At 41.7% G+C, this 16,329-nt stretch overlaps 1 protein-coding gene across 1 annotated transcript in view; it reads left to right on the top strand.

The window, feature by feature from the left end:
* The window catches only part of LOC131676953 (uncharacterized), a 171,149-nt gene extending 161,981 nt beyond the window's left edge, over positions 1 to 9,168 (top strand). Inside the window, exons 3-4 of the mRNA XM_058956401.1 lie at positions 1,145 to 1,284; positions 3,058 to 9,168. Of these exons, the coding sequence (XP_058812384.1) occupies positions 1,145 to 1,284; positions 3,058 to 5,267 (2,350 nt within the window). The 3' untranslated portion in view covers positions 5,268 to 9,168. The remainder of the gene's footprint in view (positions 1 to 1,144; positions 1,285 to 3,057) is intronic.
* Positions 9,169 to 16,329: the final 7,161 nt, after the last annotated feature.

The raw sequence follows: 16,329 nt of genomic DNA on the forward strand, positions 1-16,329 counted from the left end.
TTTCTGCTTACTTGTTGCGGAAATTCCATCTAATTATAGTGCCTCTTTGAGTGAAATTTTCATCAAAATACACACAGGTAAATCCCACGCTGATTCCCATGCAACTCGGAGTGGGTAGTTTGTATTCAATTTACAACGGACATTGTTGCCTTGGCTGTGGTTGACGGCCGTTCCGGGCGGAAAAAGGAAGAGGAAATGCTATGTGAGATGAGAGCTAGTCGGAATTTTCTATCACTGAATCGCCGTTTCGTTGATGGTAATGTTGTTTTGTGCCAGGTTATTATATTTTTTGTACTCGCTATATCTTCACCGGTCCTGTTGACTGTACTCCTCTATACGCAGATGAATGTTAGAATGGGAAGAACGTCGGAGAAAGAAACGGGAAGACACTGTTTGCATAAAAAAGTTACCAAATAAAAGTGGTGCACACATTGGCACATACAGGCACAACCACAAAAACACGCAAAAGTCATCACCCGAGTGAAGATTGGCGTGGAAGAACGATTCCAGCATGCTGATTTGCGTGAAGAGGCAACCAGGCAGGGAACTGGAAAGGGCGGTTCATGTTGAATTGAGTTGTTGTGACTGCATGCACTTGGCACTGCTGGTTGGGAAATAGAAGTATCTGGGTTAACTGTCGAAACAATTGAGAGAACGGCAGTGTACTTGAGCCGTCGTTGTATTTCGCTATGCCACTTCAATTCAAGTTTGAAGTAAAGCAACTGGATCAAACGATTACGAAGCAACCGCAATGATACGGAAGCAAACCCATTTTCCATAGCGGAGATTGGCAATTTTGAGGTTTTTCTTCTAAATTCATTATTGTTGCTAGACAAGACAATTCTAACCTAGATTCGTGATCCATATGTGAGCCATCTGTCGCTTTGACTACTTCGCAGTTTGGCAACATCGTAGCAAACGTTGCAAACGTTTGATATTCTGCGTTGTTGGCATGACAGCTCCAACAGGTCGAGAACCTTATCCACCGAAACCCGCATATCTGCCAGCCACATCATTGCCATTCTCGTACAGTGAATTACAGCAACGTAAGCTGAAATCTGCAATCATATCCAACTAATTCACTGTCTCGCTTTGTTTGTTCTTTCTCTCCCCTCTCTCTCTCTCTATGTTCTCCGTCCGACAGATTCGAGATACACAATTTACAATTTAAATCCGACAGCATAACACGCCGCCTGAGCATAGATGGGCCACATCCGGGCAATTGGTTCGCCGTGGCCTTCATCAGCTGGACCGACCCGAACAATGAACGGATCGAGCAGCAAGGTAAGCGTATATGGTTGCCACAACCATTTCCTTTTTGAGGTGTGAGTGCGTGTTTGGGAGTGCGTATGATTCAATGGTGTACACGAAAATGTTTAGTTAACAAAGCAACACCCAAAAAGATTATTTGTTGCAAATCTTATTGGAAATGTGGATGATATTCTAGAATTAGAACCAAAAATGGTTAAAAATTTCTGTTGTTGCAATTATGATTATCGTTTTTTTTTGTTTCTTAAATATGTTAAATAATAATGAGAAATGACAATATCTCGGTTGAAGGTTGAGTCGCTTTATAGATTAATTTATAGGAAATCATTTTGGATTAGTATATTTTTCTCCAGAACTTGCGGGTTATATAGTAAGAAGCAATAAAGTTCGTAACTTATCCGATGAAATTAATTCAACTATAAAACAACCTACCAATCTGTAGTTCGATTGCCGATGTAGCCATTTTTCGATGAAGATCTCCCGCACAAAACAATATCAGACAGCACTGCACTTTTCACAAGGTGTAACTCGCTTTCGCTGTTTTACGCCAAATCATCATTTCACTTTCTCCGGGGAGCATTTACCCATTTAGAATGGCACCACTATCTTTCTTCATTGATTTAGGCCACATTAGAAAAAACAGCCAACACGTTTTATCAGTCGTAGATATTTTTCTTCCACACGCACTTGATTTTAAATTTTGAAAATGGAAAATACTTTCACATTTGATCAGCTAATCCGCACTGCTGAACAAAAAAAAACTTGCGAACCGACGATTTTTTTTTCCACCATTCCATAATTTTTCCCCGAGGAAAAATCACTTTTATTCGCGAATACAACCGACGCTGCTACGAACCGTAAGCGAGTAAAGTCGCGCGCAGATTAAAATTGTCTACATGCTCGAGACGGGGCGAACATACACACTCGTAACGGTACCGTTAGAATACCGCAGAACGAGCAGTGGGACCACACACACTGACGCCTACTTCACTGAACTGCGGGCCGGATAGCGAAAAAAGCTCTCTTCTATAGCAAAGTGAAGACGTGATGCAAGACCGTACAACAAGACAAGTCGCATTGTTTCGTAGCAACGGGGAAGGTAGATGTATTGGTAAAAACTCATTTCAAATGGCTAGAAAATGGTAATAGGCCAATATTTACTCTGTTTCTATTATCAACATACCCATTTGAAGGACGTTAGCTACGCATTGGCTCAAATAATGGTAGGGCGATAATTGAGGCATTCGATTAAAGTTTTCGTTGGATTCAAACTGAAGTTTTACACCTTTTTCAGGCCATCTTTATTATTATATTGGTTGATTTAAATTTATTCGCAATCCGTCAATTGTATCCAGCATAATTGATGGAATAGTGCGACAGCCATTCCATAGCAAAATAGGCAAAAATGGTTGTTTATCCTACTTTCTTGAAATATCAATGAATTTCAGCTTCTTCCAGTCATACCATTTAAATAACACGGAAAAAATAGAAAAACATTCTACGCCTATAAGGGTTAAATAGCGTTCAATTCCCAAGCAGTATAGAATGCTCCCAGGTAAACATTTCTCTGCATACAGCCTTGTATTAGTGTAAAATAGCTTTCAGATGTTTGTCATTCGTGTGAATGTCACGTACCTAGTTGATAAATTAAATTAAATTTACAAATTTTGTCCATATATTTCCCACATGAAGTGGACGTGTTGAGTTTTTTCATTGTATAACTTTTATCACAGTTCTTTAGTACACCTAATTGTCGTGTTACTACAAGTTCCATTTTTTTTCTTCCAGGTTTGGCCCCATCCTGCGAGACACTGCTGATGTCAGAAATGGCCGTGGCAAGCATCACGCCAACCATTCTGAACGCTCAAAACTCTCACCGCGACACACTCGGTACCAACCAGACCGAACCGAGAAGCTACAAGTTCTTCGTCCCCGGTGATATAACAGTCGTCACCTGGCGCTTGCAGATTACCAAAGCTTGTAACGATTGCAACGATGTCAGCTTTTTCGTCCAGGCACATTCACCGCCAACGCACAAGGACTACCTGGAAAATGCGATCTTCTGTCCCAATCAAACGGGAACTGTCAGTATCGATTTTTATCCACAGGAAAGTACCTGGCACTATGTCGATTTAGATTTCCTAACTGGCGACGAGGGGCATTCGAATCGGTCCTCGGTCAATGGCAGTAGTCGCAACGATGCAAATTTGATGGAATTGGAATACGTGATAGAAATGGATTTCAACTTGGTCGAGGATGAAGAGCGTTCCAACATGCCAACAACGGAACCGATCAAGTCGACCATCGAGAAAACTAATCTGCGTCGATCGTTCGATCAGTACCCGCTGCTTCGTCAAACGTACCGCGAATTCTTCATGTTCGATTACGATCTGCTACCGGATATCAACGGAACCGTCCCGCTGACGTTGAATCTCAGCGCGGACACTCCGGCGTTGATGAAATTCGACGTCAACGATGTCTACGACATCGGAGGAACGCTAAGCTTTGCGGTTGCCATGCGTCAGGATATGAAGAGCGCACTGATCGATGCTCATCAGGCCAATAGCAATGACCACGTCGGGGTGGTTGCCGAGAAGCTGATCGATGTGCAGGAGGATTTTGTAGAGGAAACCACTACCACCACAACGACGACGAGTACAACCGCAACGCCGGCTTTGGGTGCTGGCAAAGAGTCTGCCAATCGGACCAATCAAACGGTGATCGTTTGTATGCGCCTGGGAGAGCCTGGAGTGCCGACCTGGCCAGACAAGTGCACCTACGCGAGGCATACCTTTCCGGCGGCCGTTATTATCAACAATACCGACTCGGATGCCAGCACCGGTTTGGTTCACATTCCGTTTCCGGAACCGGGCAGATGGTTCGTGACGATGGGATTATTCTGTCAAAGCGCTGAAACGGCAGCTAGGGTGACCATCATCGATAGTGTGAAGGAGTTTATTAGGAAATATCGGGACGTTCTGCTGGATATGAGGCAACCGTGCTCTTGCGCGGAGTCGTCCAAGTTCTACCAGAAATGTTTAGAAGAGGATGCGTGTTTGGTTAGTCTGAATGAGACGGAAACGCTCAAGATCAAGGAGTGCATCATGGACGCTAAGTGTACAGAACATTCGGATGAAATGGCGAGAAAGTTTGAGGTTCATCACAAGTTTGCTACGGAGCAAAGTGTGGCCGGCGATGGTGCTTGTAATGGTAGTGTAGTGTTCACGATATCATCCAGTCCTTGTGTAGCGGGTAGATGTGGCCGTTTTGGTCGCTGCTATCACTACATGTCGGGAGGATTCGTTTTCTCGACGTGCTTGTGTTTGCGGAATTATCGCGGCTGGGATTGTACAGAAGATTCGCAGGTTCCATCCAGCGCATCGATTCTGCTTGCTTCACTGATGCTGACCTTGTCTAATCTACTGTTTCTACCGAGCATTTTCTTTGCGATTAAACGTGGATACTACACTGAATCTATTATTTACTTCTTTGCGATGTTCTTTTCGACGTTTTACCATGCCTGTGACTCGGGTGAGGAAGAGTTCAGTTTCTGTCTGGTGAAGATCGGTGTCCTGCAGTTCTGTGATTTTTACTGTGGTCTACTAGCCATCTGGGTTACGCTGATAGCAATGTCCAACGTGAGAACTCAGTTCGTCTCACTGTTGCACATGCTGGGTGCAATTCTGTTGGCCTTTGGTACTGAACTGAACAAGCAGTCCTTGTGGGTGTTCCTAGCTCCGGCTCTGACGGGAGTCTGTCTGATCTCCGTTAGTTGGGGCCTGCGTTGCCGTAAGACGAAAAAGTGTTTCCCGTCCCGAGGGTACCTAGCCTTCTTCCTACCCGTGGGCAGTGTCCTCGTCATGATCGGTCTCATTTGCTATGCATTTCTGCAAACCAAACAAAACTACCATATTGTCCATTCGATCTGGCACATGGTAATGGCACTGAGTATCCTTTGCTTGCTCCCGAATCGGAATACGTTTCAACCAAAATGCTAGCATACGGTTATGATCTACCTGCTGAACTCCTCCTCGCAATCGTCCAACTCGATGTCAACGGCGACGACGTCGGGAACGACGGCCGCGGCAGCACCGGCTACGACACCGAGTGAGGACATCTGCGTCAGTGCAGAACCTCGCCGGGGAGATATATTTTGTATAACTACGGCGGTGCAGACAACTACTGCTACTACTACTACTAATAATGATAATACTACTACTGCGACTACTAATACCACAAATCACACCTCGCATCAACGGAGAGGATCCGTCGCGACGTCCGTTACGGAAATCACTCCGTCGGTGTCGCTTGTAAATAATCTAACCGAGACGACGCAAATCAGTGCCAGCAACAGTATGATACTGTCGTCCACGTATTCGTCGCTGGCGTCCGCTGCGACAACGGCGAACGATGTTGGTCGATAGGCTTTCTTCGGGTATGTAACGGTCCGACAAGAATAGCTCCATGGAGGGGAAGGGGCGTAGGTTCCTAACATTAACTAAGAAGTTTTAAAAGTGAAACAACTAGTAATTCGTTTAACTGTATTTTATTGCACAACAAATTGACTAGGGAGAACAAGTGTAAACTCGAGCAATAGAGTGTGGGAACGTCGATGAAGGGCTTCGTTCTACGTAGGGTGTTGCTATGGCTTATGGCGATTTCGCTTGAACCCGAAACTGAGTCAGGTTCTAACCCCAACCGCTGTCAGTTCATACATTTTGACAGCAGTTGGGGTTAGAAACTGACTCAGTTTCGCTTCAAACAAAAACCACATTAGAAATCGTCTTCGGTTAATACTGTTTATGGCTGTTTATTGCTGGCCTCTCTGGGTAAGGAGTTTTCTAACGTTTTAATAATCCGAACAGGGCGCAGTATCAAAACTACTAGAACCTGAACTATACGTTTGTACTAACCAGAGCCTACTACGTTACGCAAGGCCATTACAAACATTTTTTGAGCGATGTTAACCTATCGGTACAAATACAAGAAACATGACTACACAGCCGGCTAGTTTGTGTCGGTAACTCGTTTCTCCACTATCTCTGGAGCTCAGACAGAATTGGTATATCTGATCTACTCTCGACAAAGCAAAAAAAAACGAATCTTGGACTGACACATACTCCGTTGTTTCCTCGTTATCTGCACATACTGGGCAGAAGGTCTCTGACCATGACTAGCCAGGAACTGCGTCAGTAGAAGGTTATTTCTCCATACTTCCTGTTTACCTAGATCTAGAAAACCGGTACGAATCTGTGTGTTCATGTGCCATTATCCGACGGCCTTCCGTTTATACCGCTCGCTATCCTCCGCTAGAATATCAGGATCATTCCAGAGATAACACGAACTGCCTTTGATGAAATGGTTCTGCGCGTACTCACGACTCGCTTCTCCTAGAGCCCAAATGTGCTGCTCGGCTTCACTCGATTCCGCTGTATCTCCAGCGCTGCAACCCAAACAGCCACCACCAAATCTCAGCATAGGGGATGATTTTCTCCGCAGAAGGCGCGTCTGCTTGTCGTCCTTCGGTATGATTGTAGCCAAAGGATTGATGGCGACATGGGCGTCGAAGTTCAGTTGATCGTCGATCATCACAACCCACGTCGAGACTATGACGTAGTCCCTGACAGCACTTTACAGTAAAGACTACGTGGTCTATCTGTAGCTTCGCTCTATGCATCCATTTTACATCCATGTCAATCGCCTTCATCGCCAATATTTCCACCTATTCCACCATGTGGGACTCCTGCCACAATACCAACCAATTTCTGTCCCCTGTTCGTCTTGTATATTCGACTCCGATTCTGGATACAACACCCCAACATTCTACCCGGGTCACTAGGGATCCTCATTCCATGCAATGATTCAGCAATGGCTTGTCAACACGCGCTGGTGATCGCGATCTAGACCTCTATCTTAAACACTACACAATTTACCACGATATTGAGTTATCGACTTCCTTGATCACTCACCAAATGGTGTCTACCGTAGAATTTCGCTTCCGCAATCCGAACTGATTCTTCAAAAGACCGTGATCACTCTCCATGCACAGGTCTACCAGATAGTTTTGGCAGTATCAGTAACCAGGTAGTCACTCATCTAGCTGATTCTGGAGCACGTTTCAAAATATGTACGGGAAGCGATGTTAAGGATGTCATCCAGTCCGGACGCCTTTTTCCTCGCTGGATACTTTTGTTACTGCTATGATAATTCGTGCTACTTCGTCGGTACGGTACAGTCGACGATATCATTGGATCGTGTTCCGGGAAGAGCCCTTGCACGATAACCTTCAGTTTATCGGGGCTCATTCCCAAGGTCGTCACCGGTCCTCTGATCTCCGTCACCGAAACACGATATGATTGTGTTGGTGCGTCTCTTATCCCGCTCCACTGCCCAAGCAATGAAATCTCTCCTAAAGGCTACCGGTCTTTGTCCGATCAGCTCTCCGGTAAGCCCATTTAGCATTCGAGGAAAGTGATCTAACGTTCAACTAGGGGGTGCCGATTTGTTATCGGTAGGTACTCAACACGGCTCCGCAAAGATCGTAACGTTGTCTCTAATTTCTGTTGTCGACTGTCGCCAGTTTGAGGTTTAGTAGTCGTGTCGCCTCCATCATTTTTAGCTCTCCATTACATGTTTGTATGCTGTGCATATGACACCTTTCGTCATATGGTCTTTCTTGACGTTCTTTGTGCAGATCTTACACATTGGTTGCTTCTCATGTCTGTTACAATGTGTCCCTTGTCCATGAATTTTTTACGCAGATCCGATCTGTTCAAATCTCTGCTCGTTCTCATCTGATGACCGGAGCCAACTCTCCAACAGCTTGGTAACTCAAAAAACAATCGTCAATGAACGCACCGACCACCAGAAGTTGATTCGACCTGTTTCCAACAGTTTTATAGTTATAGTCGAAGAAAGCTGTATCGACTCCATCTTCATCCGGATCACTATTGGCGCATCTCATAAAACACTTTTCACCTCGGCTTCTGAAGTGATCTTGTCCAGGTTCCGGAACTCCACCGTATCATGTTACGTATGATAGAGCCCTTACTTCCATTTGCTTTCTCGCCTAACGACTTTTCGATGATCATCTTAACGGTTAAGCTCTTGATCGTAAGGTCCTTCTCCAATTCGAACCACATTCTCCTCCAACAGTTTTAACTCCGGTTCGCTTCTCACTTTGCGAAGGAGCTCAGCGTATGCCATTTGGTCATTCACACCGATGATCAATGCATTACTCTTAATTTTTTCGCTATGAGGCTTGGGTATCTGCTTTTTATTCTTCTGCATGTTCGGTTTCGCTTTGTGTTTTACGGCATTGCGATACCCAACAATCAATTTAGCTGGACAATGGCTTGAACAGTTCTTGTTCAGCTTATTCTCTCGGATCAAAGGCTTGTTCAGCTTTGTTTGGTAACCACTTGCTTGCCTCAGATTCTTGATCGTTTTTTAAGGTTTTCTTTTTTTCCACATGCTCAGAGGTCTCGCCGGCGGTAAAACATGATGATGAGTTATGTTCTATCAATGACCATGCGGTAGACTTGGGTGCAACGCCCAATTCCTACTTAGCAGAAGGCAAAGGATTCTTCACATTTTCCTTTCGACCATGTCCATATGAGCCTGCCTAGTCCTAGTTTTCCGTTCTAAGTTTATAACTGATTCACTCTAGAATATCTATCCGTCTTTCAATTTCATTGCTTTCGTTTCTCTTAGTCTTAAATTTGCCGAAAATTGCCAACAAAATCGATACAGTAGAAGAACATTAAATTTAATGTTGAAAAAAACTTGAAATATATCATCCACCAACGATTCTCTAAGCACTCGCTATCGTAGCCAAGACTCCGTCAATCTCACCATGCAAACAAACATACCGTAAGTATACCATTCATTGAACAGTTCCGTCAAAACTACCACAAACATACTACCACAGACTAACAAACATAACACTATGAGGGAATTCCCTCAAAAAACATCGATCCGACAATTTTCCCAGAACACTAGCTCCACCTTTTATTCACGGCCCAAACACTCATTTACTGGAAGGTTACCCCTCAGGTTTGGGAGCAATTTTTCACTAGTGGTCTATCCCCCGTATGCTTGTTCATATGACAGTGGCGCCATAATTTCAAATGTGACCACAGTCCCAACTACAAATATATTTAAAATGACCGTTAAAGCGGCCGAAGCTTTGTTTTTAAGTGTTATGTCTGTTAGTCTGTGATACTACACAGAATCGCAATACGTGCCTTTGCAACCCGTAACAGGTAAAGCAAACTTTATAGACTCATTCTCGCCCAACCCAACTCAACTAAATACAAACCCCCACATGCATTTCATTACCAGGTATACCAAGTCCAATAACATATAAACGAGAACAAATATGTCGCCAGGCAACTGCAGCAAACAATCGTACACTTTATTCACCACTCGCCCCTCACCATTCTCAAATATCTTGGATGCCAACAAAACTACCGTTAACAAAGAGCAAATCCGAAAAAAAAGTTTGTTGCTAAAGTCAACAGTGAGAATTTTATGAAAATAGATAACTTGACCGACCGACAACACCATATTTACAATTAAGCTACCCGGGGGACAGCACATCAAATCCAAACGAAACCAAATGTCACAACTCTGACCTTCTGTATAGGCGAACGAAACAAAATTTTAACCGTGTCTCTCTCTACATGTATGCGTGTGTATGTATGTGCACGGCTCACAGAAAGGAGGCTTGCTATTCCGCGAATTGACAGTTTTCGGTGACGTCAGAGAAATCGTTGAGATAAACAAACGGATTTCTAGAAAGTTGTTAATTGACAATATTCGAGCTCTTACGGTGGAAAAAATAGTGTGCAATGGATTTTTGACGTAAATTACGCCATAATTACACTAGACACAGTGGATAATCAGTGCATCTATGTGGTTATTAGCGTAAATCGGGAATTTGGATGCATGCCATAGAAAACATATCCCAGCGTAATTTTCTGATCATAGCAAAGGTTTTGGACATCCGCATAGTTTCCTTGTGATTTACCAGGTGCCGATCATTCGTTAGCAGCAAACAATATATGAATTTCATGTAATTGTTTTCGCCGACGATTTCTATGACGCGCTCTCGTCAAATGTTTACACTCTAACGCAGAGATGCCAGGTACTTTTTTCAAATGTCTGCAATAATAATTTTAAAAGTCTGGGAAGTACAAAAAATGTCAGGAAAGCTAGTGTAACCAAAAGCCTTTATATTCAAAAATCTGCAAATATCTGCAACAAAACATAAAAATCTGCAAATATCTGCAATCAAACTAGAAAATCTGCAAATATCTGCGTTTTCCAAAAAATCTGCAGCTTAAATTAAAAGTCTGCGAATTTGCAGACTTGTCTGCAAATCTGGCATCTCTGCTCTAACGAGCTAGCCTACACTGAGCAAAAAGCATCTGAGAATTTCATAAGTCTCGGCATATGAACCAACCTTCTGACGATGTCATTGAACGCTTTAGAATGTTATAGGCAGGCTTATGAATTCATTGATCTTTATTCATGCACTCCATAGACGTACAAATAATGTATTTCATAAAACAGTCTTATGACTTCGCTCCAATATATGCCTTTAAGAATTTCATAAGTTTTTCTCATGAAACCCATATGAGATCTGTTATTGATTCTATAAAATTGTGTTTTGTTTTTCATAAACGTCACTTTTGTGAAAAGTTCATAATTTTTTCTTATGAATTCAGTACTGGCCTGGACGGCCAGCCAGGAGTTAATAGTTTCAGCACTTTTTGATTACCGCTGTTTGAAACAAAAGAAGTGAGATTTTCAGTCAAATTGCAACAATTTTAAATTGTTTTTATGTTATTAAATAAATTACTGTGAGCATTAGATCTGTTTACATGGTTATGATTTTTACAGAAGATATCCGATTATTTGAAATGAAATAAGTTGTGCATATAATTAGTGTCTGACGCGTATTTTATAATAATCAAAATTATTTGAGAAGTAGCAATCATTATCATTCAGTTGTCAAGTCCAGTTTCCCAGTTGTCTAAGCCCAGTTTCCCAAGAAATATTGACGAAGCGTTGCTCATTATGTACAAATTTTAATATTTAATGAGAGTTTCCTCTTCAATCTTCTGAAGGGATCTATACTTGGCGGTTAATTTGTCCCGAATTGAGTTCTACAAGATGACCACACGAATGAACTCATGAGGAATGACTTTCATGTTTGACAATTCTCAGTGATTTATTTATTTTGTCAGTTGCGTGAGTTGGAGTGCAACGGGTGGTCATCTGTTACATTCAAACTCACGTAACTCCCATGTAAACAAACCACCGAGAATTGTTAAACGAAGTTCATCCGGCTCATTTTGTGGGGTTATGTCGGTTGGTGTAAAACCTAATATCCTCTCAAGGTTGATTTTTACTGTTGATTTTTTGTCTACTAAAAATGCTCGAGAAATGTCAGCCATGTTCTTTTTTTTATATAAATGCACAATAATATCCATAAATAATAAACTTATGGCATTCATTCGAACATTGTAATGAATTTCATAAGACTGTTCTATGGAAATCGTTATTTCTACTATGTTTTCTACTTATAAATGTCAGCAATTTTCGTAAATGGGCACCTATGGCGTTCATTCGGACATTTTCATAAATTTCATAAGACTGTCTTATGAAAATAATAAGAGATGGATTTGGAAAATTTCCCCTCCAAATCATAAGACAGATTTATAAAATCCATTTAAAATCCTTATGTCTGAAAGTCATAAGACGTTTTTATGGAAATTCAATGTAAATTTTGCTCGGTGTAGTATATGTAAGCCGTGTGTATAGGGACCCTTACACGCGCAATAAAAGTGTCATTACTAAGTAGTGTCATTACTGGAATTGTATGGGAATTCCATCATTACTCGCCTTACACGTTCATTAAAAGTGACATTACTGCTCAGTAATGACATTACTAACGCCTCGTGTACGGGGCCCTTATGTGTTTGCTAATATGGAAACGGTTAAAGTGCATAAATAGCCAAAGCGTGTTAGCGCGGAAAGAACAAACAAACGATAAATATATCTAATTAAATGTCGTAGCTGTAATTTACTCTGCGGAACAACATTTGCTCGATGTATGTAGAACGAACTGAGACAAGCGAACAAACTACGGTGCGCTTACAGCGCTTTGGTAGTAAATCGATGGAAACGCCCGGTCGTTTGCTAAAAAACTAAGTGCGTGCGGTCGTCATATGGAACGAATCATTCCATACTCGAGCTAAGTGATTGAAATGGAAACAACTAAATTGTGATCTATTCTGTAAGTATAGGAAAGAGAAAAAAAAACAGAAGTAAACTATAAATGTTAGATATCTGGCACCAAACAACCTAAGAGACGCACTTCACTACATGAAATAAAAGCTCAATGATGTTTTAGCACTCCAACTCGATGGTTTTGTTTTCGGTTCTCTCGTGCACTGTCAGGTGACTGTCGTCAGGTCACGATTTATAGATAAATAAACAAAACAAACTAGCAACAATTGCCACCCCACTAGTCAGTTTTGGTTTTCAATTTTGCCGCCTGAACGTTCAAATGGTTTGGTAGCAGCATCAGAAAAACAGAACGGAATCAAATCGATTAGTAAATATTTACGGTGTAACAAACAGAAAATAATGACATTCTGAAGATGTTAGCACTAATGAGTATGTAGTACTGAATCGTCTTACTCTAGGTAAACTTTTTACTGTACGCGCAAACGATGAAAAAGATGCACTCGTGTCTGTCTATCGATAAGGGAATTGTAACGATAGTAGAAAAAAAAAAAAAGATTAAAACAGTGGATGAAATTGATTTATAAATGGAATAGCATATGGTAAGCGACGTAGGAATAAAGAATGGCATTTTTATATAGAAATACTTCGATGATGCTTTTTTCTAGCTGATATCACAGAGTCCCTTAACTGGTGATGACAATCCTAATTTTTGATTTTGGACGATTGAATTGAAATAATGGGATTGATGACTCTCCTTAACGAGAGCAAAATCAATTGGGTTTTATCGATGTCAAACTAGGCCCATACACGAGGAATTCAGCCTTATTCTACATTACGACGGATGACATTTTCGAACGACGCAGTACTAGGAACTAAGTTTTTCCCTCAGCTGATTTATTTATTTATTTATTTCAAGTCGTCAATCAGATATAGACCGGTTTGCAGAAGCGTACTGTAGCTCTTGAGAATACTTTGTACTTTCGGAAAAAATGCTGTAGAAAATTACCTAGTAAACCGATCTTTTCCAAACTTTCAGACAATGAAATAGTATTAGTATACCATTAGTAAGCTGGTAGTATATTACTTTCATTCAACTCCAATACCATAACCGTACGATCGCACCTTATGCTTAACTCCACTCATTAGGATCTGGCGGTAAGTTCTTCTGTACGGAAACCCACTTTTTCTTCATGTCTTCTTCAGATTTGACCTCCTTGGGATGCTTCCGTAGCGCCTACTTCATAATTGCCCAGTATTTTTCGATAGGTCTTTATTCCGGTGCGTTGGGTGGGGGGGGGGGGGGGTCTCATGTCCTTGTATACGAAAGTGACCCTGTTAGCTGCATACCACTCCAGGACAACATTTGAATAGTTGTGCAGACACCCCTTGAGGTAGATCTCCCCGTTTACAGTCCCGGTAGTCACCGACGGCGCACTCTATTTACGACATGAGCAGATCGCTTGCCAAATCATGTATTTATTGGAAGATTTTGAAAGTTTCTGCTTTCTTACTTCCTTTACGAAACATCAAACATTTGCTGGGCGGTGAAGAACAGTAGCTCTAGAAGCTGCCGCAAGTCCGCCTTGACGTAAAACTCATCATCCATGATGAGACAATGAAGCTTCGACAGCATCTGGGTGTACAGTTTCTGGGCCCATGACTTTCCCACCGTATTTTGCCGTTCGTCACGATGACCGAAGCATTGGGATTCCGCTTAAACGTTATCACTACACGCTTGTGATCCTGATCACTAATAGAAAATCCATTCTGACCGCCTTTCTCCTTCTGTTAGATACTCAGAGATTGTCAGTGACGTTCAATCACACGACATACCATTGGCTGCACGATTCCGAGTTGTTTTCCGATGTCCCGATGAGAGAGTTGAAGATTTTCCAGATGCTTGCACAAAATTGCTTTTCGAGTGACGCAATTTTTTCCAATTTTCGAAAAACTGACTGCGATAAAAATACAGTATAAACAATACACTCTTAACTACTTCTACCCAAACTTTCTGGATTATTTTCTACAATTTTTTTCCGTGATGCAATTTGATGTGGGACACCCTTTAATGCACCTTGTTGGAATAACTTTCGGCGAATTAATAATAGCGTCAACCAGGATGAAATAAAACGGACTCTTCCGGGTTCCCTGTTGAATATTGTCTTCGCTTGAGTCTCATCCGGTATTCGGACCAAGTGTCCAGCCCACCGCAGTCTGTCGTGTTATATCAGCTTCATAATGTCCGTCCCTTTATATACTTGGTATAACTCATGGCCACCGCCAGATTCCGTTCTCCTGCTTACCGCCGAGTATTATTCGCAGCACCTTACTCTCGAATACCCCGAACGCTCTGCGGGATATACTTTGCGCAATAGTTTCCGGCTCCGAAGTACGAACGAAAAAAGGAGACATCGTGCGGAGTGAGCATGGTGGCAATAGCTATTACTAGGGTCTGATCTGATACCATAACCGCCCATAATCTGTCCCACATATTTAATCTGTTGCATTGAAAAACTGCACTTCTCTATTTTAGCCATAAAACCGTACTCCTCAAGCCGACTTAGCACTCGATGAAGATTTTGTTCGTGTTCCTCTTCTGCTCTTCCCTCGACCAGAACGTCACCTAAATTACCGCTGGTTACATTTAACCCATCAGCTGTTGAAAGCTTCCTTGGGCTGATGGTGAGATTCTGGCAAACTGAGTCAACATACACCTGGAGATAGGCATCGGATAGATCTATATGCCTCAAGATCTTACATCCAGCAATCTTTGCATATATGTCTTCCAGAAGTGGCAGTGAATACTGGTTTGCTTCAAGAGCGCTGTTTAACCCAGTCGAAAAATCAGCGCAGATGCATATGTTTCCGTTCGCCTTCCGCACAGCTACGATCGGTGCGCCCAGTCGGAGTATTCGACTGGTGACTCTTTACTGTTTTCCATGAATTCTGCTATTACTAATCATACATCTTTCGTATAGGATTTTTACTTTTTATTTTATCTGTAAAGTACGAGGAAATTGAGATATTTGATATTGTGGGATATATCGCACAGATCATATTACCTTAATCGACAGTTAGATCGACATGCTCTGCCTGTCATGGGCCATTTGATGATTCTCATTCATTTCCTCTTCTGAAGATTTATAGGTTCAATGTGTTACATACACCTATATACTTTCTTTGTTGGTCCTTTTTAATTCATTACAAGTTTGCCGTTTTCATGAGTTACTTCATTTTCTTATCTTTTGTGCTCTATCCTGTTTTTTCTCTTTGTTTCAGTGCTTTCAGAAATCTCTGGAGTTCATTGTTTTTTACTTTTTTACCAATATCGATTCAGTTCAGTTCAAGTTCATTTTTTCATAATCTAATCTTTACTTCCAATCAATTTCTCCGCTTCTCCGAGGATGAAAAACGCTAAAAAGATACAGAGAAAAATATATGAATAAATGAAACGGTAAATGTACTCATTATGATTCAACGGATGTCAAACGGGAACATGGTTAGTAAGCCTTTGCGATATGTTCGCTAGCTTGAAAACTATGTAATGCTTTTAACTATGTTATAGCTTAGAGAATTTGACCATTCAACGAGTAAACGAGTATTAGCCTAGTATGTTTTCTTGAAATTTCGTGCACATTTCCATTACATAGATCATTGACAGTGATTGCCATCGGCTCAGGCACCTTTGTGCGTCAGATATTCGCTGACTCATAATCAAAATGTGCCATTCCCCTTACTGAGCCAAAAGGCAGGGAACAAATTTCGAAAAAAAAGAAACTTACAGTAAATAAAACACAACTC

Source organism: Topomyia yanbarensis, chromosome 1 (genome assembly GCF_030247195.1).
Source record: "Topomyia yanbarensis strain Yona2022 chromosome 1, ASM3024719v1, whole genome shotgun sequence".
Classification (NCBI taxonomy): domain Eukaryota; kingdom Metazoa; phylum Arthropoda; class Insecta; order Diptera; family Culicidae; genus Topomyia; species Topomyia yanbarensis.